At 41.3% G+C, this 25,353-nt stretch overlaps 1 protein-coding gene across 3 annotated transcripts in view; it reads left to right on the forward strand.

Annotated features, from left to right (window-relative positions):
* Window positions 1-25,353, forward strand: part of MAP7D2 (MAP7 domain containing 2) — a 133,466-nt gene that overhangs the window by 58,427 nt on the left and 49,686 nt on the right. For 2 of the 3 annotated variants that reach the window (XM_045290773.1, XM_045290774.1), the window contains exons 4-8: window positions 11,338-11,449; window positions 12,195-12,293; window positions 14,456-14,566; window positions 20,814-20,941; window positions 23,215-23,342. In XM_045290773.1, the coding sequence (XP_045146708.1) occupies window positions 11,338-11,449; window positions 12,195-12,293; window positions 14,456-14,566; window positions 20,814-20,941; window positions 23,215-23,342 (578 nt within the window). The remainder of the gene's footprint in view (window positions 1-11,337; window positions 11,450-12,194; window positions 12,294-14,455; window positions 14,567-20,813; window positions 20,942-23,214; window positions 23,343-25,353) is intronic. The other variant, XM_045290775.1, reaches the window with a different exon arrangement.

Here is a 25,353-nt window from a genome sequence, read left to right on the forward strand (position 1 = left end):
TTTGATGTCTGATACCTGGTCCCTTCTACACCTTGTGGTCCCACAGGCTGGTGTGCTTCTTCTATGTGGGCTTTGATGCTTCTGGGCTAGATGGCCACTTGTTTACCTTCAAGCCTTTAAGACCCCAGACGCTTATATCTTTTGATAGCCGAGCACCATAAGCTTTCTTCATCACATTTGCTTATGCACACATTTTTCTACAGCAATCGTGTCGGGAAGGTGTGAATTATGGAATTCCAATATAATAGAACAAAGTGTTCTTACATTGAGTAAGTACTTGAGTGGATGTCCAATGTCCATTTGCTGCCTTAATACTAAACCTATGAATATATGCACGTAGATCTATTTCCCCACCATCCTATATAAATATTATTTACATATGTACATGCCTGTATTTAGACCTCTATAAATACCCTTTGTCTCCTAGTACTTTCCTCTATTTCCTTTTAATTTCCTCTTGTCCCACTATCATGCTCAGCCTTCATTTAGGTTTCAGTAATTTCTGTAGGTTACATTACCCTTGCTGATTCCCTGCCAGGCTTCTCACACCCTCCTTGCCACTAATTTTGGATCACTTGTTGCTCCCCTGTTCCTAGGTTGGTCAACACAACCTCCTTACCCGTGCTCCTCCTTTTCTCATGTTCCCCCAGAACCATCGGTCCCATTGTTTTCTCCTCCAGACTGTTCATCCAGCCTATCTTACCTAGATAGATCTGTAGAGATAATAATAAGCACCCAAAAACAAGGCATAGCAAGGCAAGGCGACAAATGAGAACACAGCGGCCATCAACATTTTCAAAATGTTTTATTTCTACTTGAACCCTTGGTATCAACTCCTGAAGATTATAAATCTTTATGGGAACAGACAGCCTCATCTTTTTTTCCTGCAAAATGAATGGTGATTTTGAACCACCGACCTAATAGCAGACCAATGCTTATCCCATTGCATTGCCAGCGCACCTTGTATTAAGGCTGGAAGGGAGCTCTTGTTAGGGACTTGGAGTTGTAGGCAGTTGTAACATCATTTAAGACTGAGAAGGGATTATTTATGGGGAATTGGTGGCTTAGCACTGGGGATTACAGTCAGGAGTTTGTGACCTCAGTGAGAGACCCAAGGGCCACTGTTTAGGAATTCCAGTCTCCAAAGTTGATAAAGGTCAGAGGAAGAAGTTTGGTAATAGAGAATAATATGCTCCTGAGATACCACTAGAAAATGGAATAGTCTCCCTTTAAGTACAAAGATGCGTGTATCTTTACATTTTTTTTTTTACAGAAATCTCCTTTTATTGTAGTTCTCATTTCAAGTCCCTATATCGTTAAAGAAAGATCTAGGCTACATTTTGGTCCTTCTCCAGTTCCGAGAGGAAATGGATTGTAGCAGTTGTGTCTTTGTAGAACAGATGTTTTGGTTGGAAAGGCTATCATCCATCTGACTCATAATAAATCCTCCATTCCAGTAAATTCTCAGCTTTCAGTTACAGTAGGTAGGATGCAGAAAAACAGTGTCTTCCACTTTGGGATCTTTGAACTTGCTTCACATATTACCACTGTTCTCAGTGCATTGCAGTGTGAAAGGATGACAGATTCAGGGAGGGTCGAGTCATTCCTGGAACAATCGCGGCGGCCGGTTGGTGTTTTTGAGAGGGGCCACTGGAGGTAAACCACTGCCTCCTCAGACATAGCCTAATGACGAGAAACCTAACTGCACTGCGCTTCCTTGTAATTTCTTATGTTAACATCATTTAGAAGTTATATGAAGTGAATTTGAATAACATACACATACCTTACATCCTGTATTCCACATGGATAAGTCACTTGTAAAAGTGATATCATGTTTTGTATTATAAGCTTGTTTGCATGAATTTACTATTGACTTGGTAAACTGGCTTTGTTGGGCAAGTGTTGTATAGCTAAGCCAGCCTAAGGTAGTATTTTGATTGGCCACTTATTTCCAAAATTTTCATCTTCCGCTATTCTTTTCTAAGTACTCTTGTTCATACCTAGCAGTCACTTTTCTTTTTTTTAACCATCATTTCAGTGAAGAGAACATCACAATCCTTATCCAAGAGATGACGGAAGGATTCAGAGTCCAGTGACTGACTTCAGAGAGCACCAGTTAGGGCCTTGCTCTGGTTTCTGGAAGCTTTTTAGATGATCTGTTTTACCAGTTCACTGCCAGCCTTCACATCACTTGGGTTGGTTTGGGGGCTGGTATTTTATCCAACGTCAAGTGATTCACAAGGCATTTTTTTTTTAGTCTGTACTGCATCTTGTTCTCCTTCTGTATCATTTGTTCTTCTCATTTCTAGCCAGTTAAGTAGCCATCAGACACTCAATGAACTCATTTGACACAGTACTTTTTTTTTGATGCAGTACAGAAAGCATATCTTTACCTTTATACTTTAGGGCCCCTTTATACATCTTCAGAATTGCTCTAGCATCTTGGAATGAGGGAGAAGGTAGAACAAGTATGTTCCCGAATTCACTTGTATATGAAAACTCGTGTGAAGGTGAGTCACAACAAGGCCAAGGAAGTTGTTTCTGATTGTAGGTGGGGGCTGGAGGGGAGAGAAGCAGAAATAGTTCCTGGAGAATTTGCCTCATTCATCTTTGTCTCCCACACAAAAATGAATAGCATGGCGTCTTGCACAAGGGAACGACTGGATCACTGTGGGGAAAATATGGACTATGAGTTGAATTCCTAGTTAGCTGCTTGTGCTCCATTTGCAAGTTGAGTCTCTCTGGGCATTTTGCTTAATCTTTTCAAAAAATTCTGTTCAATCAAGAGTATAGAGATAATAAAGTTCTCAAAGGGTTGTTGGTGATATAAATTAAGGTGACCAGACGTCCCACTTTTGGCGGGACAGTCCTGATTTTTAATAATTTGTCCCACGTCCCGAGCGTTTTAAAAAAGTCCCGATTTTTGGAAAGAATGCACGACAAGCTAGGGTATACGGTTTTCAGCTGCCATGTGGCTATTTCACCAGGATATGAGTTTTATCAATGGTGTCCCGCTATTGTCCTGCTTTAAAATCTGGTCACCTTAATATAAATTGAAGTCTAATGTATATAGCACCCAGACAGAAATCAATCTAATTAGGAACTTTCCTAAAAGAAGCATTGCTAACCTAGGTTTGACAGCTTTGAATATCAAATTTGGGCCCCAGGAATCAAATGGAAAGTACCCTGGTGGTGTCATGGTTAAGTGCTCAGTTGTGACCCAAAAGGTCAGTAGTTTGAACCCAGCAGCTGCTTCGTGGGAGAATGACGGGGCAGTCTGCATCTGTAAAGATTACAGCCTGGGAAAACCTATGGGGCAGCTCTGCTGCGCTAATAGGATCTCTAGGAGTCAGAATCCACTCCGGGACAGGAGCGTTGCATTTTGGAATCAGGTGTAAATCTTTCACTCCAATTAGGTCATGACATGGCCTGATCTGGATTGTATCTTTAAATTTTAATGTATGCCTTTGCTTTAATCATCTTTTCTCTCCAGTTACCCTATAAAAGAGAAGTGAAATGGTATCAGAGTCCTTTATTAATAAATTTTGAAAATATATTTTGAGAGATATTGAAATAACAGATTTTTCTTGGCATGTGTATTTTAAGGATGTAATCATAGCTTTGTATCAAGTGGTGATCATTTTTTATTCATTAGGTATCATGACTCATTTTTAGTATGAATATAGGGCTTCAAAAAGTTTGTGGGAAAATGTAATTAAAAGAAGGAAAATATTTTACTAACCTTTTAGTCCTCTCATAATATACATTTGTTAATTACCAACATTGTTGGTTACAAAGACATATGTATAAATTCCATACTTTAAAAACCTCTCAACACTTTTTAACTAAGAAAAAAAGCAATTCATATAAACACGTGAGCATGCACACACACAATTTGGCCAGGAACAGTTCTACTCTGTCTTACAGAGTCACTATGAGTTGGGATCAGTTTATTGGCACTGGATTTTGGTTGTGCTGCCCAAGAGGTAACTGTTTCCATGTGGTTTCTTTGTTCCTGTTAGTAAATAAAGATCCAAGCTAGGGAAGGAGACCTGGCTCAGTGTGGTGGTTTGTAGTCTGATAACTGTGGCTTAATCAATTCTAAATTCAAGTCCTATTCCATCACTTAGCAGCTGCCATCACTAAGCAGCTGCTTAGATGGAATAGGCAAGGCACAGAGCCCTCTAACTGCCTTTTTATTTCAACCCAGAGAATACTATCACCACTTTCCAGGTGCCTATGGGTGGGAACGGATTTGATTTTTGGTGCAGGTGCTAAGCAAAGTGCCAATACAGGCATGACTGAAATGCTAGATTCCCTGCATTTATTGTATATGACATTGGCTTAAGCAAGGTCAGGAGGTAGCTCTCAGAATTGAGCATGGCAAATGCAGTGCACAAGTGGCTGTTGCAACAACTGGGGACAAATTTCTCCTCTTTCAAGCTGTGTGTGTATGTCCTAAGTCACCAGCCTCAGCAGCTTCTTCCCATTCTTCAGGGCTTGACGACTTAGAGCTTTTCCTCTTCCTCTTTGACATCCTGGAAGATTCAAGGGAAAGCTAGTTGCTGCTGCTGCCAAGTGGCACTGTGAAGTCTTAGCTACTCCCTGACCCTCTGGTATATCCTACAGTCTTACAGGGCCTTTGAGACACTGTTTTTGTTGTTGTTGTTTAAGAGATCATTAGTACGGGAGGCATTTTCGGTCACACAGTTTGATGTTCCTCCCCCTTCTTGAACATGAAGAAAAAATATCCTTCCCCAAGCCTTTCTGTCCTTATGCCCTTGTGTCACTCACTAATGGCTTAGCTTCCAAAGACTTCTCCTTTTGCTTTGTGTGTTTTATTTCACCCCTAATGTGTGTGTATGGTGAGACATGTTGTGATGACCCCCCCAACCATAAACTTATCTTTGTTGCTACTTCATAACTATAATTTTGCTACTGTTATGAATCAGTAGCAAGTTGGGCTTGATTTTTCCTCTCCCACCCCTGCTGCCCAGGCCCAGCAAGGCGAGACTTAGAGCAGGGCTTCCTCTGGGTGTGTGGCAACCCAAGGCAGCAGCAGCCTCCTTCTGACACCTGCTTCCACTATCAGGTCCCTAGGAGATCTAGGGGTAGCTTAGGGACTTTCTATAGCCCAAGCTAGCCTGTTAACCATGTCGACAGCAGTGATTTGCTCATGTGGAGTCCTGTTTGCTGTTCTCACAAATGACCTTTGGGGAGGATGGATGGCAAGATCTGCAGGTCAGGAGATCCTTTCCAAAAGAACCCCCTTGCAGTTGCCCCAATTCATTGACAAGCCCTGGGAAGCTACTCCTGCTTGGTGGATGGCAGTCCCCTTAGTGGCAGATTTCTTCTTGACCAGGGAGAATGGCAGGTGTCTACAGCAAGAGTTCATCCATTGCAGCCGCTTTTGCTTCTCTAACTTGTTGGAAATTGTGTGTGTGCTGCGTCTGCCTTTCTGGGTCAGGTATTTTGGAGTTAATGGGAGGCCTGTTGAAGGTCACCCTTCTATAGCTCCCAAGCCCCAACCTGCAGCTTTGTCTCTACAGTTGAGGTGATGTTGCTCTTGGTTACTCCTTATTTCTTGGGGGTTGAAGGCAGGAGGCCTTCTTGTCTGCAGAGGCAAATGCGGGCATCAGAGCTCTGGGGAACTGGGGCGGGTGGAGTCCGGTCAGAGGTATTCAGTGTCTAATTGAAACCTTGATTCTGAGCTCATTCTTTTGCTAGAGGCTCCCTTCTCACCAAGGTGTGTTCCTCAACCTCTTCACATGCTGCCCCACCCCTATTCAACCCCAGGAATCAAGCTTCTTGAACCACTTGTGCCATCTAGCTTAGGATAGGCTGGAGAACACAATGTGCTGCCATTCTCCATATGGAGACTAAGAAGTTCTTGTCTAGTGACCCTGGAAAATGGGAATTTTGGAGCAGCATGTCCCTTATATTAAGCACATAACTAGGAACGGCCTCCTTCAAAGAGAGAAAACTACAATCTTTTGACACATTAGAGCAGTGGTTCTCAACCTGTGGGTCATGACCCCTTTGGGAGTTGAACGGCCCTTTCACAGTAACAGTAGCAAAATTATAGTTATGAAGTAGCAACAAAGATAATTTTATGGTTGGGGGGGGGTCATCACAACATGAACTGTATTAAAGGGTTGCGGCATGAGGAAGGTTGAGAACCACTGCATTAGAGTGTCTCATACTGTTCTTGCTTCGTATCTGACAAAACCTACCAGGCTGGAGGCAAAGTGAGAAATTGCTGAACTTACTTATCTAAACAAGAGCTACACTCTTGTAGAGGACTGGCTGTTTTCAGTGAGTACTGCTGGTCACACAGCCTTATAGCCAGATGTGATGCCTCCATGTGGGGAGAAAGACCTCCGTGGTTCCCTGATGAGGGTCACTGTAGGGCTTGTCCCTGCGCAGTCAACACCGGAAAGTATGCAGTAAGGGCAACGGAGAAAGCAAAGCCACCCCTCTACTCTTAACTGAGATGGCTATGTGAGTGACAGTGAATGGGCCATAGGTACAGGAGGCCTTTAAGTCTGCTTGGCTAAAGTTCATTAGGTCACCTGGTTGTTCTCCTCTAAGTTAATTCCAGTAGATTTAGAGCCAGAGCTCAAGGGGTCCCAGGTGAGGTCCCTGGTTCTTTCCACTAAGCTCCAGCCATTAGAAGGTGTTCTGGGAACAAGCATTTGCCTTGTCCTTTCCCCACCCTCTATCGATCATTAGACAGTGCTCAACAGAATCAGAACTTGGCAGGAATTTCAGCCTGCAGCATGTAAGTTGAATATTTATTAGTACCATGAGCTGCTAAAAGGACAAACCAATCTATATTGGAAGAAATAAGACCAGAGTGTTCCGTAGAGAGGCAAGGATGGCAAGACTTAGTCTTACATACTTTGGACATGTCAGGAGAGACCAGTCCCTGGCGAAGGTCATCATGTTTGGTAAAGTGGAGGGGTGGAAAAAGAGGAAGGCCCTCGACAAGATGGACGGACACAGTGGCTGCAGCAATGGGCTCAGGCGTAGGAGCAATTGTGAGCAGGATGCAGAACTGTGCAGTGTTTCGTTCTGTTGTGCATAGGGTCACTGTGGGTTGGAGCTAACTCAGTGGCACCTAACAACAACATTTTCCTGATATGATTGGATTTTCTATTTCTCCATGTGTCTCTGTCTCTTGCTCAGGCTTCTCTCTAACCAGATTTTCTGAGAACATGGTTCCAGGACCAGCAGCATCAACATTACCTGGGCACCTGTTAGGAATGTAGATTTTCAGGCCCCATTCTATACCCACTTTGGTGATAAGCCTCAGAAAGCAATGTTTGTTTGTTTGTTAACTAAAAATGCACTCTGTTCATGCTTTAACAAGCTCTACCAGAGGCCTGGTAGCTAGTGGTTCGGAGTTGGGATGCTAACTGAAAGGTCAGCAGTTGAAAATCACCACCTGCTCCTTGGGAGAAAGATGGGGCTTTCTACTCTTGTCAAGAGTTACAGTCTGAGAAACTCACAGGAGTAATTCTACCCTACTCTGTAGGGTTGATATTAGTCACCATAGACTTGATGACAGTGAATTTGGTTTGGTCAGGCAGTTCTGAGGGCTCAATTTTGAGAATCTATAGTTTAAACTGTTAATAATCTTCTTCAAATTCAGATTTAATTGGCATTTGGTTAACCAAAAGCCAAGCCCACTACCATCTAGTCAATTCTGACTCATAGTGCACCTATATGACAGAGTAAAATGTTTCCCTTAGGCTTCTGAGACTATAAATCTTTACAGGAGCAGAAAGCTCCTCATTCAGAGGGGCTGGTGGGTTTGAATTGCTGACCTTACAGTTAGCAGCACGCAACTCATAACTCACTATGCCACCAGGGCTCCAGCACTGGTTAATGGCTTCCTAAATGTCAAGTAGACCTAGAATGGTCTGGTGATAGAAGTACAGGGCTATATTATAGAGGAAATGGAAGCCTAGGCAGGTTAAATGATTAGCTTAAGATTATAACTGAAATGTAGCAGAACTGAATTTGAATCCTTATGTCCCTACTTCAAATCCAAGATTCTTTCCATCCCATCCCATCACACAAAGCAACAGAAAAGCACACCCACTGGGAAATACTGACCTACGCAGGACAGATCTCAGGTGAGAGTCAAGTGGGCAAGTTTTGGTTTGATATGTTCCAGTCTCCCCATTCTGACTTCTTTGGATTCATAATTCCCCTTCCTATAAAGTTTGGCTACTTCCCTTTTTTATTTATCTTGTCCAAAGAGCTGAGTTACACAAAGTGTAACTCCTTTTCTCTCAGGGAGAGTTGCATTTTCCTATGCATACTTCAAGCCCAACGGAATAAATCTCTAATGGTAAAATTTGCAGCAGTTCAGTGGATTAGAGGTGGAAGGCAGAGATATTTGGTAATGCTGTTCAGTTACCAAATACCAAATCCTCTCTGCCTGGTCCACTCAAAAAGGCTAGAAACAAATTAAACTTGACCCTGACACCCTTAACCTTTATTACACTGAACCCTGAGGTGCTCCAGGCTGAGAATGTCTTTATGATTGAGCTCTTCAGCTGGCTGGTCAGTGGAATCTCGATGTGCTTTGTTCACTTGGTTTCTTCATAGATGACGGACTAACTTTGAAGGTCTTCTGGAAAGTAGGAACTCCACCACGGCTGACGGCTGACGCATACTGAATTCACTCTAGGCTGAAAGACTTAAAATAGGTCATCAGTTAAATACTTTTATGTTGAATCCATATAATGAATGACTAGTTTGCCCCCATCTCAAGTGACCCTACTTAAGACAACAAATGGGAGGGAAGTTCTATTCTAGCGGTTCTCAACCTGTGGGTCGGGACCCCTTTGGCGGGGGTCGAATGACCCTTTCATAGGGGTCACCCGATTGATAACAGTATCAAAATGACAGTGATGAAGTAGCAACAAAAATAATGTTATGGTTGGGGGGTCACCACAACATGAGGACCTGTATTAAAGGGTCACAGCATTAGGAAGGTTGAGAACCACTGCATAGAATAGAATCTAATCCTTCCAAGCTCGACCTTTCCCAGGCAGATTCTTCTGGGGTTGGTTGTCAGCATTTAATAGCACCTGGATGTGAAGCCGGGGCTTTGCTGGGAAATGCACACTCATGATGGTAGAGTCTCAGGCCAAAATCTAGCAAATACAAGGCTGTGACTTCAAGGAGGAAAAAAACAAAACAAACCTCCTTTCTGTTCACAGGTCCCTTGAGGCCATCTCCTAGCAAAGTGCTTCTCAGAGGAAGATTATGCAAATGAAGGAGGTTTAGATGTGGAGTGCGAACGGTTTGCCTCATCCTTGTGGTGTAGACAAAAGGAACCCCACCCTAACACACACCCCTCCTCAGTGACCTTTGTTTGTTTCCAGTTAACAAAATAAGGAGCCTTTTCCAGGTCCTCAATTGATACTCCAAAGAAAACTGCTTACCTTTTATTTCCCTTCCCCCAAATTATGAGAAAAGATCATGTTCTTGCTTTGGATCCAGGCTAGTATTAGCCTAGTGCCTGGAGCATCTCAGGGTTCAGTGTGATGAGGGTTAAGGGTGTCAGAGTCAATTTTATTTTGCTTCTAATCTTTCTAGTGGACCAGGCAGAGAGGATTTGTTATTTGCAGTGTCATAGGGCCAGGAGTTAGGGGGTGGGGAAGGCAAAGGCTGAAGAATTAGAACAGCTTTATGCTTATGTTAAAGAAAATATCTGCCAGCTTTCAGACCCAGGTTTTTTAAAGTAACTATTTAGTTAATACAGGATAATGCTTTTGATAAATATTCTGTTCAGCAAAACCAGGTTGTTGCTGGTCTCTTCTGGTTAAAATTATTTGTTACTCCACCCGACCCCACCCTGTCCAACTCTATGGAACCTTGGTGGCATAGTGGGTTACGGGTTAGTCTGCTAACCAAGATGTCAGCAGTTCAAACCCACCAGCCACTCCTTGGGAGAAAGATGAGGCTCTTTCTCATCGTCCCCTTGGAACGATTTGCAGCCTCAGAAACCCACAGGAGTATTTCTGCTCTGTTCCCTAGGGTCACTATGAGTTGGAATCAACTTGAGGGCAGTGAGTTTGGTTTGGTTTTGGCTCCAACTCTGGGTAATGTATGGATGCTTTATTTGGGGGTCAGAAGGCTCAGTACTTGCTTGATATTTTAAAAATACATTTTTAAATTTGAATTTTTATTGTGAATTCGGTGAAAGCTTATAGAGCAGATCATCAGCTTTATATTCAGCAATTCTTAGATATTTTGTTTCATCTCATCCATTGCAATTCCCTCCTCCTTTTTGTCTGTAACTCTTCTGATCTGTGTCCTTGGGTAAATGCCCTTTTGATCACAAATGGTTGATTATTCTAAGGTATGAATACTCCCCCTAGTATTATTGTTTCCCTTATAGACCTGTCTATTATTTGGCTGAAAATTGTACTATATGGGCGAGTCCAATTCCAGACTTAAAAACTGATTTAGAGCCATAGTCTCAGGGGTTCGACCAATCTCTTATCTGACCAGTAAGCCTGGTCTCTTTTATGATTTTGAGTTTTGTTCTCCCCTTCTCTCCTGGTCTGTCGAGGACCTTATAATGTGATCCCTTTCAGAGCAGTTGGTACTGGTACCCAAGTGCCATCTTTTAAATTTTGAAATTTGCAATATTTAATCCCCAAATAGAAAACCATCCATTCTTCTTTAAGAAAACCTAAGGTGGATTGTTGAACTAAATGATAGGCATAATCCATGACACTGAGTATACATGTAAAGAATGTTGAAATGGCAGCTATTTTTTTGTTACATATATATTTACCACAATTAAATTTTTCTAAAACAAATGTTCTAAGAAGAAAATGAGACCTTGTATAATAGATCTCAAAATCGTATATCACCACCCCACCTCAAAAAATAATATTAAGGCTTACGAAATGCCAAATTACATTTCAGTTTGATTTTTCTTGAATCAGAATGTTCTGTGCTTTCAAATAGAGCAGCAGCTGAGGATTCTAGAGTAGGATTCTCATTCTCCTACAGAATGATGAGAGACAGAGCTCCAGGAGTTTATGCTTCTCTGGCACTTTTCTTAAACAAATTAAGGCCTGGCTCAGCTGGTTGTTTCTCCCCAGGGAGAGGGCCAGGAGGGAACGGACTCTCTGCCCACTCAGAGCTGGCTGCTGGGGGACACGTGGACAAGTGCTGGATGCAGAGGGCCTTGGTGCCACTGCCCAGAAAGCCCATTCTGTGACTTCATCCAGTTGGAGGAGTGGCAGTGTGGTGGGTGACTAATTTAGTTCTTTGTCAATGCAACACTCCTCGTGCCCTGGACAGGAACGGCTGGAGGCGATGATGCGCAGATCCATTGAGCGTACACAGCAGCTGGAACTGAAGAAGAAGTGCTCTTGGGGAGGAGCACTGGCTTCAAGCTCTGGCAGCCGTGATGGTGAGTGTCTCCATGCTGCCGGCTCGCCCCGCATTGCAGGGTGGTGGAAAACACGGGCGGCACCCAGAGGAGCTCTTTTTACAGCTTTCAGGGGACTGTTTTCAGATAGAAGGTTTAAATGTGCCCAGCTTCTTCCTTCATTTCTCAAGAAAGGAATCTGTGCATTCCTCTTGCCATGGCTGGGTTTTAAAGGAGAAGAAAATGTCTAGAAGTCTAATGTAAAAGCAAAGAAAGTAAACGCAGACCTAGTTAAACACCTCCTGGCAGCTCCAAGGTCATGTTAGGGATGGAAGGTGGCAGAGGCTCCATTACTGCTATACAGGACCTGGGTGGCAGAGCAGCAGGTCCCGGTTTCCCCTTCTCCTCACTAATTGTTTGTTCTTCCAGTTTTGTTTCAAGGTAATGTGTTTATTCATCTTTAATATTTAAATGTTTAATTTAAAGTATGGATTGTTACTAATCACTAGGTAGGTGACTGCCCATTTTGAATGTCTGCCTGCATTTCAGTAGCCTCAGTATTAAATTAAACAGGTTGGAGCAAATGGATTTAAGTTTATAATACAGTTTCTTGCCTTTGCTGCATTGTACTTTTAACAATGTATTTGGACAGTAACTATACTTTTTTTCTTTTGGGGGACAACCCATTTTAATGCCTTGTAAAATGTTCCTATTTAAAACTACAAAACAACCAAAAGTGGGATCTTTTTTTATTTTACTTTTCTTTGCTTGATTTCTTGCTGTGTAGGTGAATCAGAAAATACCCCATCCCTTCCTGTAGGTTTAGCAGCCAGCACCCTCCCTGTGGACCCAGGCACCGCTGCCACTGCTGCTGAGTCCACCAATGGTATATCCGAACCAACATTGCCGGGCCATAGCATTTTGTCATAAATATTCCAACAATCCTCCTCCATCTCTAGAGTGTCTATTGCAAGCAATTTTTCAATTTACTTCTTAAAGAAGTCTGAACCATTATAACTTTTTTTTCTAGAATTGTGAATGACATAGCCACATGTCTTTCTTTGTTCCTTTGTCATCATCGAGCTACGCATGCCTTTCATCCTCATGTAGTGGACATATTTCATCCTTGGCTCACTCATTTCTGCCTTGAAAAATATCGTCAATGTTTAACTTTTGTACATTTAGATATTCAATACTCATTAATCATCTGTGTTAGACAGAAAAAAGTAGAGGGAGAGGGGTGAGATTACTTCTGGTCACCAAAACCTTTTTTTCATCTAGCTTACAGGGAACACTTGAGCTTCATGGTAATGCTGTGGATTCTTAGAGGGCTGTTTGAGAAGGATAGGTATAGAAGCAAATTTTGGTCAGTCCTAACACTGGGGACCCAAATAGTTGATAATCTGGCTTTGTTCATGATTCCATCTTTCTGTTGAATATGATTTCCTCTGGTTTGGAGACAGGCCTGCGAATTAGATCAACAGCACAACTAGCACAAAAACTTTGCACCCATTTAATACTGATTTGAGAAATCCAGCCCATCTTATGCTCATAAAGAAAAAACAAGATTTAAAAGGAATGCAATATTTACCAGCAAAGCAGATGATCACATTAGAGCACTGTGCATCAGTATTCTTGGTTTTCCGGCATTCCTTTCACAAAGAATGACCACTATTGGTATTGCTTAGTGGCAGAACGTTTGCTGCACAGCCAAGTTAACTATAGTTATTGACACTGGCTTCTCTCCCCATAGAGGTACCGGTAGAGTTGAATTATTACCCATTGAGAAATTAGCATCCTGAACCAGGACCAGGATAGGGTGGGGTGAATGTGATACTACTCATCCTGACTTAAGTATTCAGGTCAGGCACAAAATTATAGGCAGTTCCAAAAATCTCAGTAACCAAGATAAAATTGCTTTGCTTTAATATTTTTAAAATAAAATTAATACAAAACAATATACAATGAACAAAATATCACATTTCTAAAGACCAGTACCAATGTGCCATATCATTGGAGACAAAAGGAAAATGTGTACCCCTTTCTGCATGGCTTTATGAATTTTTAACAGTTAATTTTTTTCAGATCATCAAAACTTACTTCGATTTTCAATATTTTAGTTATACCGAAAGAAAATCATTGGGGAAAAATTAGCAATTTTTAACATAATAGTTATATATCTATTTTACTTCAGTTTAGGTTAATTAAAAATTATTTCAGATTGTCATTTGGTCAAAAGAAATAGCCAAACATAGCAGTTCTCTCAACTGAAAATGAGATGAGCCAAGGAGTATATTTTGCAAATGTTATTAATGAGTTTACTTCCATTAAAGCCGGGGACACATAATTGTCTTTTTGCCACAGGCTCTGAAATGGCTGCACTCAGCACGGTCAGTACCTCTTAGTTTGCTGTGTAGTTTGACTTAGAAGCCCATCTAGAAATAATGGCTGGAAAACGAGAACACCAAAGAGAAAATGAAAGCACCAGGTTCATGTATGAAAATCCAGCAGCATATTAACTCCATCTCTTGATGAGACGGAGCAGCCAAGTGCTAATGGTCATTACGCTTCAAATATAGCTCCTTATATTAGAATTCACACTCCTGTCAGACCTGAGCTACAGATAACCTTCAGATAAAGGTCAATTTCCATTTGTAACTAGTCTCAAATAGACCACAGACCAGTTTCTAGTAGCAATTTGTCTCTGATTCTACATTGGTTTGGGGTACATGGGGTGAAAATATGTTTAAACATCATTGGACATCAGGCAACTGATTTGCTGGTGGGATTAACCTGGCTTTAGTGGAACAGTTTAGTAAGCTTGAATGTTTGAAATTGAAGAGAGGCTCTCGCTTCAGACCAGTGGCTGCTATAACCTGGGCATTTCCAAATTAGGATAATTAGCTCTCAGGGGGAAAGAAGTACACTGTGCTGTGCCCTAGAGGCTCAGGGTGGTAGGGAACCGGAAGAGTACTTAAGGTTATATGTGTTCTATACCAGTGTCTTTGTTGATGTCAACATCGGTGCCGTTATTGCATTTATCTGCAGCTTGTGACAAGCTTTCAACTTCGACCATGAATTTGCCAAAGCAGATGGAGCCTCCAATGAGTAAACGCCTGTCTTCATCCACTGCAGCAATACCTTATTCTCCAGAACGAGGCAAGTGAACTTGTAGACCTGGTCTTTCCAATTTCTTCTTTTTTCATGAACATCTTAAAGCTGGCATTTGTGAGATCCCCCTCTTGTACCTCCTACAAATAGCACCTTGGTTTTAGGCTGTGCTCTGAATGTGGAAGCCTCAGGGCTGCACTAGTAGTACATTGCAAGGAACCAGGTTGTGGCTGAACAATAAGAATGAATAGCATTCTTCCAGTCTGCCTAGGAATCAATTCACCAGTGGGCAGGCATAACTTAAACAAATAACCATCCAGTTAGTGATGCCATGTGTTTTATTATTAGCCAGAAAGAGCAGACACGATGACCCATAGGCAAGTGGGAAAATTGGATATGTGAAGAAACGAGGCCTGTGGTCCCTCAGGCCTGTTCATTTTTTAGTGAAAGCAGAGCCTTGGAACTAATACAAGGCCTTTAAAGGAGGAAAACTATATGCAGCCTTTTCAGGCACTCTGCTTTGAGGTGTGAGAAGGGCGCTATGTATAGGACATGTGCCAGTTTGAGAAACGAAAGAGGTATAACACCTTCTGTGCTCTTATGCACCTCTCCTAGAGGCTCAGACAAGTCACTAACTTACAATTTTCAGGGTATGGATGTTAAGAGAGGGAGGGAAGGGAGATCAATGGATAGTTGAAAGCACTGTTCAAGAAACAGTGGATGCTAATTTATCATGTCACTTCATCACCAAGGGATGAGGATGATATTTGTGACTTTGAAGAGGCCCATGTGTCTTCCTGGTTGTTTCATGGCTTTCATTGCTGATGGAATTCTCATCTTGTAATTCCATCACCGGGGCATGTCCTATGTGTCAGAGACCCTGTAAGTGTCTCGACGCTGCTTATCTGTAATGGAGTCTATGTCGAAGCACAGGAAGCAGTAAATAATCAAGAGCTGGCTCATTAGTGAGTGTAGTTCATGTTTTCATTAATTCACTGGTTACAAATTGATGCTACCTCTTTTGTTTTGCAATGGCTTAAATATAAAGATGGCAATATATTGTTGACAACTGAAATATCCACTTGCAGAGCATAAACTCTCCCAAAACTATATAGTGATTTCTTCGAAAAGTGAATCCATTGCAATACAGTTCATTCTAAAACCATAGAAATGACATTTAGGTCGCTGAATTTTAGATTATGATTATTACTATCTCCACTAAAACCACTAATCAATGTATGGATTGTTATAAGAGCTGTAAGATCCCCCAACAAAATGATTTATTAATTTAAAAAACTGCTAGCCAAGTGATGATTTTTCATTTTATATGTCTCATTTAGTTTTTGCCCTTATTTACATGGAAAAGGTATCCTTTTGATTCTGTTATGAGACTGCATATTTCATGAACCAGATCAGTGTATTAAGAAATATCTCTTAATAGAGGACTTAAAACAAGTGTTTGGTAGAAGGAATGGTTTTTCAGCAGTAGATCTATTTGGTGGGTAACTGGGTTTCTTGAGCACATCTTTCTTGGGAGTTGGGCTGATTAGAATGACACAGGTCCCTATGCTATAACAACACATTCAAGAAATCCTGGCACCCCAAGAGAATGATCACAGTCCCCAAACTCTAAATGACACAGTGTTTATTTCATTTTACTCTGAGACAAGCTCTAACACCCTTTCCTAGACTCTCTTGAATTTATTTTCAGCATTTTCTCTGTCATACAGAAGCAAATTTACATCCTATACTGTGCTGCTTTAAAATGGTTTTATTTAATTTTGCTGTATGTTTTCATTTGATCCCCTCTTTCAGCTCATCATATGCACCTTAGTCCCATGGAAACCTTTCTTGTTGTATAATTTTTGATAGCCACACAGGCTTCTTTAGCCAAGAGCAGAAGTGCACCCAGGCTCTCTGAGCAGACCAGTAACTCGGGTGAAAGAGACCAAGCTGGTGGCACTAAAGGACACACCCGAAGAGGTGTTGGTCTATATTTGAGTGATTCCTGAATTTTTGGACTTCTATTACTAGTTTTTGGCTTCGTGGAATGTCTCCAACAGTTAATAACTTTTTCTATCCACCAGTGGTTGACTATTACTGTGCTGCTTTTAAGTGTCACCAAGGTAAGTCAATTATTTTATGACAGGGTGTGTGGATGAGGAAAACCAAATCTTCTTGGTGAGCTCTGGAAGTCACTAGATTCTTCTTAGGGATGATTTGGCAAAGTAGATTGGATACCACAGTCTCAGGAGTTTTAAGACCAGCTTTGCCAACTAGCTCTGTGACTCCATTGTCATGAGGCTAGAATGAGATAATGCATGTGAATGAGATGGCACAGTGACTGGCACAGAGTAAGAGTTCAACAAATGTCCATAGTCCTGTTGCTCAAAAGTGTGGCCCAGGGATCAGCATCACCTGGGAGTAGAGTAGACCCCACCAGACCTGCATTTAATTCTGAGAAGCACTGGACGAGCAAAGGCCTGCCGGTATCTATGCATCATCATGCATAGAAGCCCAGATTAATGAGGGCCAGCTTTCAAGAAGAGCAGCATTATATTTACATGATGTTGGGTCTGCTCTCAGTTCTCCAAATAGTGTTTTCAGTTAGATGACACAAAAACTGTTACCTAGGTGTGACAGCTTTTGAAAAGTTGGACTATTTCTGCAGAGAATATATACAATGACCAATAATCCCACAGCAAGATAGTCGACATCATTAGCTAATGCAAATTAAAACCACAATGAGATATCACTTTACCCCCACTCAACCCATTGCCCTTGAATCTCTTCCAACTCCTAGCACAGAGTAGAATTGCCCCATAGAGTTTCCAAGACTTTAATATTTATGGGAGAAGATATCGTATCTTTCTTCCATGGAGTGGCTGGTGGGTTCAAACTGCCAATCTTCAATTAGCAGCCAAACACTTAATCATTGCACTCCAAAGCTGTCATAAAAATGACAGCTTTGGAAATCCAACGAGGCAGTTCTGTTCTGTCCTATAGGGTTACTAGGAATTGGAATCGACTTGATGGCAATGGTCAGAATGGCTAAAATAAAAGAGATAGATAATTACAAAATCTGGAGCACATGTGGAGGAATTGGAACTTTCCTAAAGTGCTGAGAATGTAAAATGGATAATGCTTCTGCTTTGGAAAATAGTCTGGCAGATCCTCAAACAGTTAACCATAGAATTACCACATGACTCACCAGTTCCACTTCTTTGTTACATCCTCAAGAGAAATGAGAATATACACTCTCACCAAAACTTGCACACAAATACAGCAGCACGATTCATAATAGCCACAAAGTAAAAACAACCCCAAAAGTCCACCAGCTGACGAACTGGATAAACAAAATGCAGTGCATGCATGCAGTGGGATATTATTCAGCCATGAAGAGAAATGAAGTTGTGATACATGCTACGACATAGATGAGCCTAGAAAACATTATACTAAATCATAAAAGACCACATATTATTTTATTTCTATGAAATGCCTAGAATAGGCAAATCCATAAAGACAGAAAGTAGATCAGTGGTTTGCAGGACTATGGGTGGGGAAAACTGGTAGTGATGGAGTTTGTTTGGGGATGTTAAAAATACTCTAGAATTAGACTGACGGTTGCACAACCACTGAATTAAATCCTTTAAAAGGATATATAAATATCTACCAAAAAAAAAACAAAAACTGTAGGAAGTAGAGAGTGTCTCCATTTTGAGAATGGGAAATGAAGTATTCAATTTGGAGATTCCTGTAGTTTCATTGGTCTCCCTGTCAAAGTCCTGTTCAGTAAACCTGTGCCTGCTTTCAGCTCCACACAGCTTGCACTGAGGCAGAAACAGATTACTGCAGATAGGCAGCTTTAAGTCAGGTGCGAGCAATTACTGCTGCTACTGCTGCTAGACACTATTAAGTCAGTTCCAACTCATATAATGACACTGCAAACAACAGAACAAAGCACCATCCTCACAGTTGTTTCTGGGTTTGAGCCCATAGTTTCAGGCTCTGTGTCACTCCAGCTCATTGAGGGTCTTCCTCTTTTTCACTGACCTTCTAATTTAGCTAGTATTATACCCTTCTCTAGGCATTCGTCCCTTTCGTATAATATGTCTAAAGTATGTGAGATCAAGTATTACTATCTTTACTTTTAAGGAGCATTCTGGCTTTTCAAGACAGATTTGTTCCTCCTGGCTGTTGTTATGTGCCTTCAAGTCAGTTCCAACTCATAACAACCCTATGTACAACAGAATGAACCTCTTCTGCCTTCTGGCCGTCCATGAGATATACTCAGTATTCTTCACTAACACCATCGTTCATTTCTTCTTTCGCCTTCCTTATTTATTGTCCAGTATTTTATGCTTCCGAGATGATGGAAAATACCACAGCTTGGGCACATCTTAGTCCTTAAAGTTATAGGTTGTTTTTTTTTAACACTTTGAAGAGCTCTTTTGCAACAGATTTACCCAATACAGGTCTAAGTAATTAGGATTTGTGAATTCAGGAGTCCAAACAAGCTATCAGTTTTTATTCAGTAGCAGTAAAGCCAGGACCTTTGGGAACATACAGCTGTGTACCAGGGCCAAGGGACAGACAAGACTTTTCTAAGCCCTTTTTACCTCATCAACCTTAGTATCCAAATGGACCCACTCAAAAATATACACAGCAGCCTTGAAAGCCATTAGCCTCCAAGGTTCAGATGAAATCAGATTAGTAACTAAAAATTGCTTTTTAAAGCTCCAAAAGTCAATCTTCATCTAGAGATTGCCTCTCTTTTCCCAGAGGCTTCCAACAGGCAAAAATAATAGCAAAAATCATCAGTTATGGAGGTTTGTTCTGTTCCTAGTATATAGAGTTTAAATTCCAACTCACTCAACTGGTGACAAAGAATAAGGAAGTTGAGTCCCATTCATATTTAGAGAAGAAAATGAAAACCAAAGATACCACTAGCCTATATTCCTTCACCTTCCTGACCCTCATGGCCAAAGGTCGTCAGGGAATCCAACAAGCCACTTTGCCTGGAGATTGAGGTATCATTTAAAAATTTCCTAAGTTACTTTTACCTCTTCTTGCTCTCATACCTTGAATAATGCCATAATATAGCTTATTATTTCCTACCCTTTCATCCTTCCTTTTTGCAAGCAGTGCTTTGACCATATTTCAGTGAGTCAGGGTTGTTCTAGTGATGCCCCCTCCTGACACCAACTGTGTTGTGATCACGAAAGTCACTTCCAAGTTCACTAAGTTGCTAGGAGGATTCACAGGACTTACTACGTAGTCATACTCACAGTTACGCCTTTTTATAGTGAAAGAAAACAGAGCAAAATCAGCAAAAAAAAAGTATAGAGGATACCAAGCACAAGATCCCAACCTCTTCATCTCAATGGAGTCCCACAGGCCGTGCTTCATTCTCCCAGCAGAGAGTTGTGGTAACATGTGAAATGGCTACCAAGAAAGTTCACTAGAGACTCAGTGTCCATGCAGGGTTTCCAGAGGAGAGCAGCCAGGCATGCTCTGCTAATTTCTCTGTGTATGGAAACCAACGCTTAGTGTTAAGTAACCTGTCCAAAGTGATCCAGCTGTTCAATGGCAATGCTAGGTAGAGCTGGCTCTAAAACCTGGACTTTTAACCCCCGAAAAGAACATGACCTGAGCATTTAGCCATATGTGAGCCTTTTTAGGATTAGGACATCTAATCAGTTCAAAGGGTTCATTAATTGCAATTGTAAACAGAGTCATGTATGCATTCCATAGCATCCAAATCTGTTGTTTGAGATACTTTAATCCAAGTTGGAAACAAACAGTCATGCCCCACTCAAAGATGGACAGGTGACTGCGTTGATTTGAATGTGTTACTTTTCACAAGTCCTGCCAAAGTCCTTCCTCCTAAAAGTTTCAGGAAACATGATACTGAAGATTGGATTATTGGTGGTACTCTCGAGAGCAACGCATATTCCAAGTAGTACAGTCAGCTGCCATCTTCAAGAAGGGCATGGCTATTTGTTTCCTACTCCAAGTACAACAGGCAACAGATTTGGATGCTATGCAACAGATATGTGATCTTTGTTGAAGCTGGCGATTACTGAACCATTTTGAATTGATTTGAAGCCCTGCTTATGCTTATCCATTCCTTGTACAGTTGAAAATATGGTATGATTTTAGAACAATAGATTGTTCATGTCACATTTTAACAAATGCAGTGTTTCCCACAGCTCCATTTATTTCTGTCTGTGCTCTGTGTCTCTCTGGCTATAATACTGTAACTCTCTAGTATATCATGCCTGTCCTCATGTAGCTCCTGCTGGCGCTCTCAAATCATCTTACAAATCATCTCCCACTCGAAATGCTGAGAGAAAGAAGACTCCAACTTCTGGCACAGGAGAATCAGGAAAAGGAGCTGCTGTGGGAGCTGAGGCCCCTCTGGTATGTTTCAGACCCATTCATTCCTACCCTTCTGGCGGTGGTTTCTCTTGACAGTATGATTCCTTCCTGCCCCCGATTTGGGATTTGAGGTTTCATCAATTTCCAGGGACTGTCCAAAGGCAGTTTTAGTTTAAAATCTCACCCAACCTTTGACAATCATTTGTGTTCTTGCACGCTCCTAAATTTCAGCTCCTTGAAGCAAATTCCTAAAGACCTTATCCATGTACAGCCTGACTGCCAGAGGACAGGAGTCAGTAAGACTGGTCTGGATGTCCTTTCTTTGCATCTTTAGACATGTCTGATTCTGCCTTGCCTATATGGGTAATTAGAACTAAGATTCTAGGTCAACTTTCATTCACAACAATGTCCTTTGAACTTTCTTGATGGCATAATGATACCATCAGGAAAGCAAATGTTGAACAGATATCTCCAATCTGTGTATATTTAGAACTTATATATACCGTACTATTGTTATTGATTGCTGTGTTACAAAGCCCCTAACTATAGCAGCTTAAAACAACAAATGTTTATTATATCCCAAGTTTCTTTGGGTCAGAAATTGCGATTAGCTTAGTAGGATGGTTCTGGTACAGGGTCTCTCAAGTGTCTGGGGTAGGGGTGGGGGATTATGGACAAGATGCCAGCTTGTCATCTGAGAATTTAACTGGTGTTCTTACAAGGTGGAGAGAGAGCGAGAGAGAAGGAAGTTACACACCATTACTTCTTCCATATGCTGTTTGTTAAAAGCAAGTCCTGAAGAGAAAATCACACACATCAATTCCAACTTGTCGAGACCCTACAGGGAAGCGTAGAACTTTCCTTTGGGGTTTCTGGGGCTATAAAGCTTTACAGGAGCTGAAAGCCTCATCTTTGTCCCATGGAGCAGCTGGTGGGTTCAAACTGCTGACCTTGCCATTAGCAGTCCAACTCAGAATCCACTATTCCACCAGGGCTCTATTCACATTCAAGGGGAGGGAAATTAAGCTCTGCTTGTTGAAGGAAAGAGTGTAAAAGAATCCGGTACCTATTTTAAAGCTACCACATAATTGTATAATTGTACTGTTGAGTATTGTGTTAGTTCGGGTAGACTAGAGAAACAAGCACAGGGAGACTCATGTGTATAAGAAAGAGCTTTATATAAAAGAGCAATTGAATATTGAGAAAACATCCCAGCCCAGTCCAGATCAAGTCCATAAGTCCAAAATTAGCCCATATGTCAGATACCAATCTATAAATTCCTCTTCAGGCTCATACAACACATGCAATGACGCCAAATGCAGGAAGATCACAGGCCAGTGGGTGCAAAGTCTTGTAGATCCAGTGGCCGTGGAAGCATCTCAATGTTGGCAGGGGTCTCTACGTGGCTCCTCCAGCTCCAGGACTCTAGCATAGCTCCAGGTGTCAGCAGGAAGACAAAGCAGAGAGTCTGTGTGTATCTGGCCTTCGGTGAGATATTTATGTCCGTGGCACCTCCAAATGAGGTCATCAAGCTGCAACCTGATTAACAGGCTAGACTCCACCCCTTTTCAAGTTGACAACTGTTTATGTAACTACCACAGGCATTAAAAAATATATATCTTTTAAATCCTGTTACCTCAAGGTTCTTGACTAAGACATGAAGGTTTTGGACTCTTGGGTTTTGCTATAGGATAGATCACTATGGAAAGAGGTTGGTGTGTGTAGGTGAGGGGGCTAAATAAGGATTTACTGCAGAAAAGTAGGATAAAGGGAGAAGGTGACTGACCTTCGTGCACATACTGTGTGCACTTATGTCCATCCCGTTGGACTTGAAGGAAGTGGGTGATGAGGAAGACTTAGGGGGGTCAGTAGGGCTGGAGGAAGTAATTGAAATCCCCATTATGCTATATAGATAGATAGATAGATAGATAGATAGATAGATAGATAGATAGATAATTGTTCAGGGTCCACAGCTCACTGTTTTGGATTTTATAACCATATTTTTACCCTTTTGCAATATTTTTGCTTTGATTGCTTATCTTTGTGCTCTTTCCAGTTTCTATATGTCCAGAACCAGATTATGCTCTTTGCCAGATAACAAGAAAGAAAAAAAAATCTTTGTATTTTGTGGCTGAATTTTTTTCCAACTGGATGACTTGTGCTATCCTGCAAAGATTCCCCCTGTATGAGCACTGTAGCTTTGTTTTGATCCTCTGACAGAAAGATGTATTGCTGTTCCATTTGGGATCCTTTGGGAATTGTAGAAGCGATGACAATCAGGAGCCTCAGTTACCCTGTCTGGTATCCCCTTGCAGGTGGAGAAGGCAAAGAGGGAGCCTCGAGCAGTAACTTCCAAGACCACCGTGTCCCTGGGATCACCACTGAAAAAATGTGACTTTTCAACAGGCCTTTCTAAGAAACCATCTTCTCCTGTAAGACACAAGTAAGTGTCTTTCCCTTTGTCCAGACAGTCTGATTCCAACTCCTTTTAAGTGGGGATTTGTGTGATTCCGCTCAAAACCATGGCCACACCTAAAAGGGCAAAGTGGACAAATGGTGTTTGTGCTGCCTCACTTGGTTTTCTGTGCATCTCCTGGAAAATGATGGGCATTTCTTGCCTGGTCAGTATGGAGCGTGGATTTACCAGGCTGGTCTTTGCAGCATTTTCTTGTTAGGTTCTTGAATTCTGTCAAATTTTGGGGGTATTCTGTCTCCTGAAACTGTGCCCAGAATGAACTTAACTGCATTTTGCTTGTACTGTCTGTTGCTCACTTGCTTCCTCGCACTCTTTCACTCACTACCTCAGACAGACAGGGAGACAATAGTACCTGAGAAACAGTAATAATAGACCAGCCGTGATCAGCATTGTGGACGTTTACAGAGCAAATTAATTTCCTATTCAACAATTTATGCACATTTTATTTTACAGCATTAGACATGATCCCCTTGCTATAAAAGCACATTTCCCACTTCTTCCTTGGTTTACTGTTTCTATTGGCCCATCTTTCCTGACTCATCAAATTTGTTTTGGGGGAAATGTGTCCTTTTGAGCTTTTATGGCACTTTTTTTTCACTTTATAAGCTTATCTATTGTTTGACTGAAAAGTGATCTCCAGGAATAGGTTCAGTTCCAGGTCTGAAGGGTATCTGAGGGCCAGAGCCTTGGGGGTTCTACCAGTCTCTGTAAGACCAGAAAATCTAATCTTTTTCTTAATGATTGTGAATTTTGTTTTATATTCTTCTCCCACTCTCTCCAGGACCTTCTATTGTGATCCTGATCAGTGTGGTCAGTAGTGGTCACCAGGTTACCATTAGTCCTATGGATCAGTTGTTTTCTTTCTGTCTGTCTTTCTTTTTTTCAGGATCAGTTGTTTTCTTGAGTCTTTGGTTTTCTTAGCTCTTCTTTGCTCCAGATGGGAAGACTGAGGTCAATATATTTTAGGTTAAGAATTGAGTGAACGCACCAATGAAATCATGTAACTAAAATATTTGCACTAACTGTGGGACCACTGTTTTTTTTTGTTTTTTGGGACCACTGTTTTAAGTTAGTAAAATATCGTATTGATAACAGCTGACAAGAGTGACCCAGTAAATAGTTCAATCCAGCAATGGAATGAACACATATTTAGTAGTAGTGGTTGAAAGAGAGGGATATGATTTGATGTGGGAAAAGAAGTCAGTTTTATAGAGATACCAGTATAAACCTTGTTTAATATAACAATTTGGTTCAAACAACAAAGGGTAAAACATGAATTTAATTGACACTTAGGATTTTCTTTAAAATATTTAAAGGTGACATTAGCTGTGATTTCTAATTTGTTGCTTTTGCTAGTGACTTTTTCACTATTACTCTGTTCAAAGATCATTTTCATCGACTATTAAAACCCGTTCCTGATGTGCCTTTCCCACATCCATAGCACATTGCTCAATTAGTGGCATCTTTTTTGTGTGAGAAAGAGAAAGTAGCTTTATTGTCAAGTGTGGAGTAAAGAGCCAGGAGGATCGTGGACAGCCTCGTTTCACATGTTTATAGGATGGATCATTTGGAAGGAGTATGCCAGCTTTTTTTTTTAATTAATGGAAATAAGTTTAGCCTGGTTTGGTGGGTTTCACTCACAAAACCAAAACTCACTGCCCCCTACTAAAAAATAATGACTAGAATTCAAGCACCCTATGGATTGTGATAAGAGTTGTATGAGCCCCTAATAAAATTATTTTTTTAAATAAAAGCATCTTATTTTCTAATACTCTTTGAGTCTACTTGGTGGGCAGTACAATCCCCATTTCCCATTGTCATAGCTCACATCCCTTTCAGTTTCCATCCACTTGTCACTTCTGTGATAGTAATTTGAGATGCTGACATGAATAGAGTAAAATCTAGTTCATATTATTTTTTTGCCAGTTCTACCCCTCCCTTTTCCTTGCTGTTGACTCATAGTCCCTGTATGGACATT

Source organism: Echinops telfairi, unplaced genomic scaffold (assembly GCF_000313985.2).
Source record: "Echinops telfairi isolate 266 unplaced genomic scaffold, ASM31398v2 ScPeMD7_53;HRSCAF=182, whole genome shotgun sequence".
NCBI classification, from domain to species: Eukaryota; Metazoa; Chordata; class Mammalia; order Afrosoricida; family Tenrecidae; genus Echinops; species Echinops telfairi.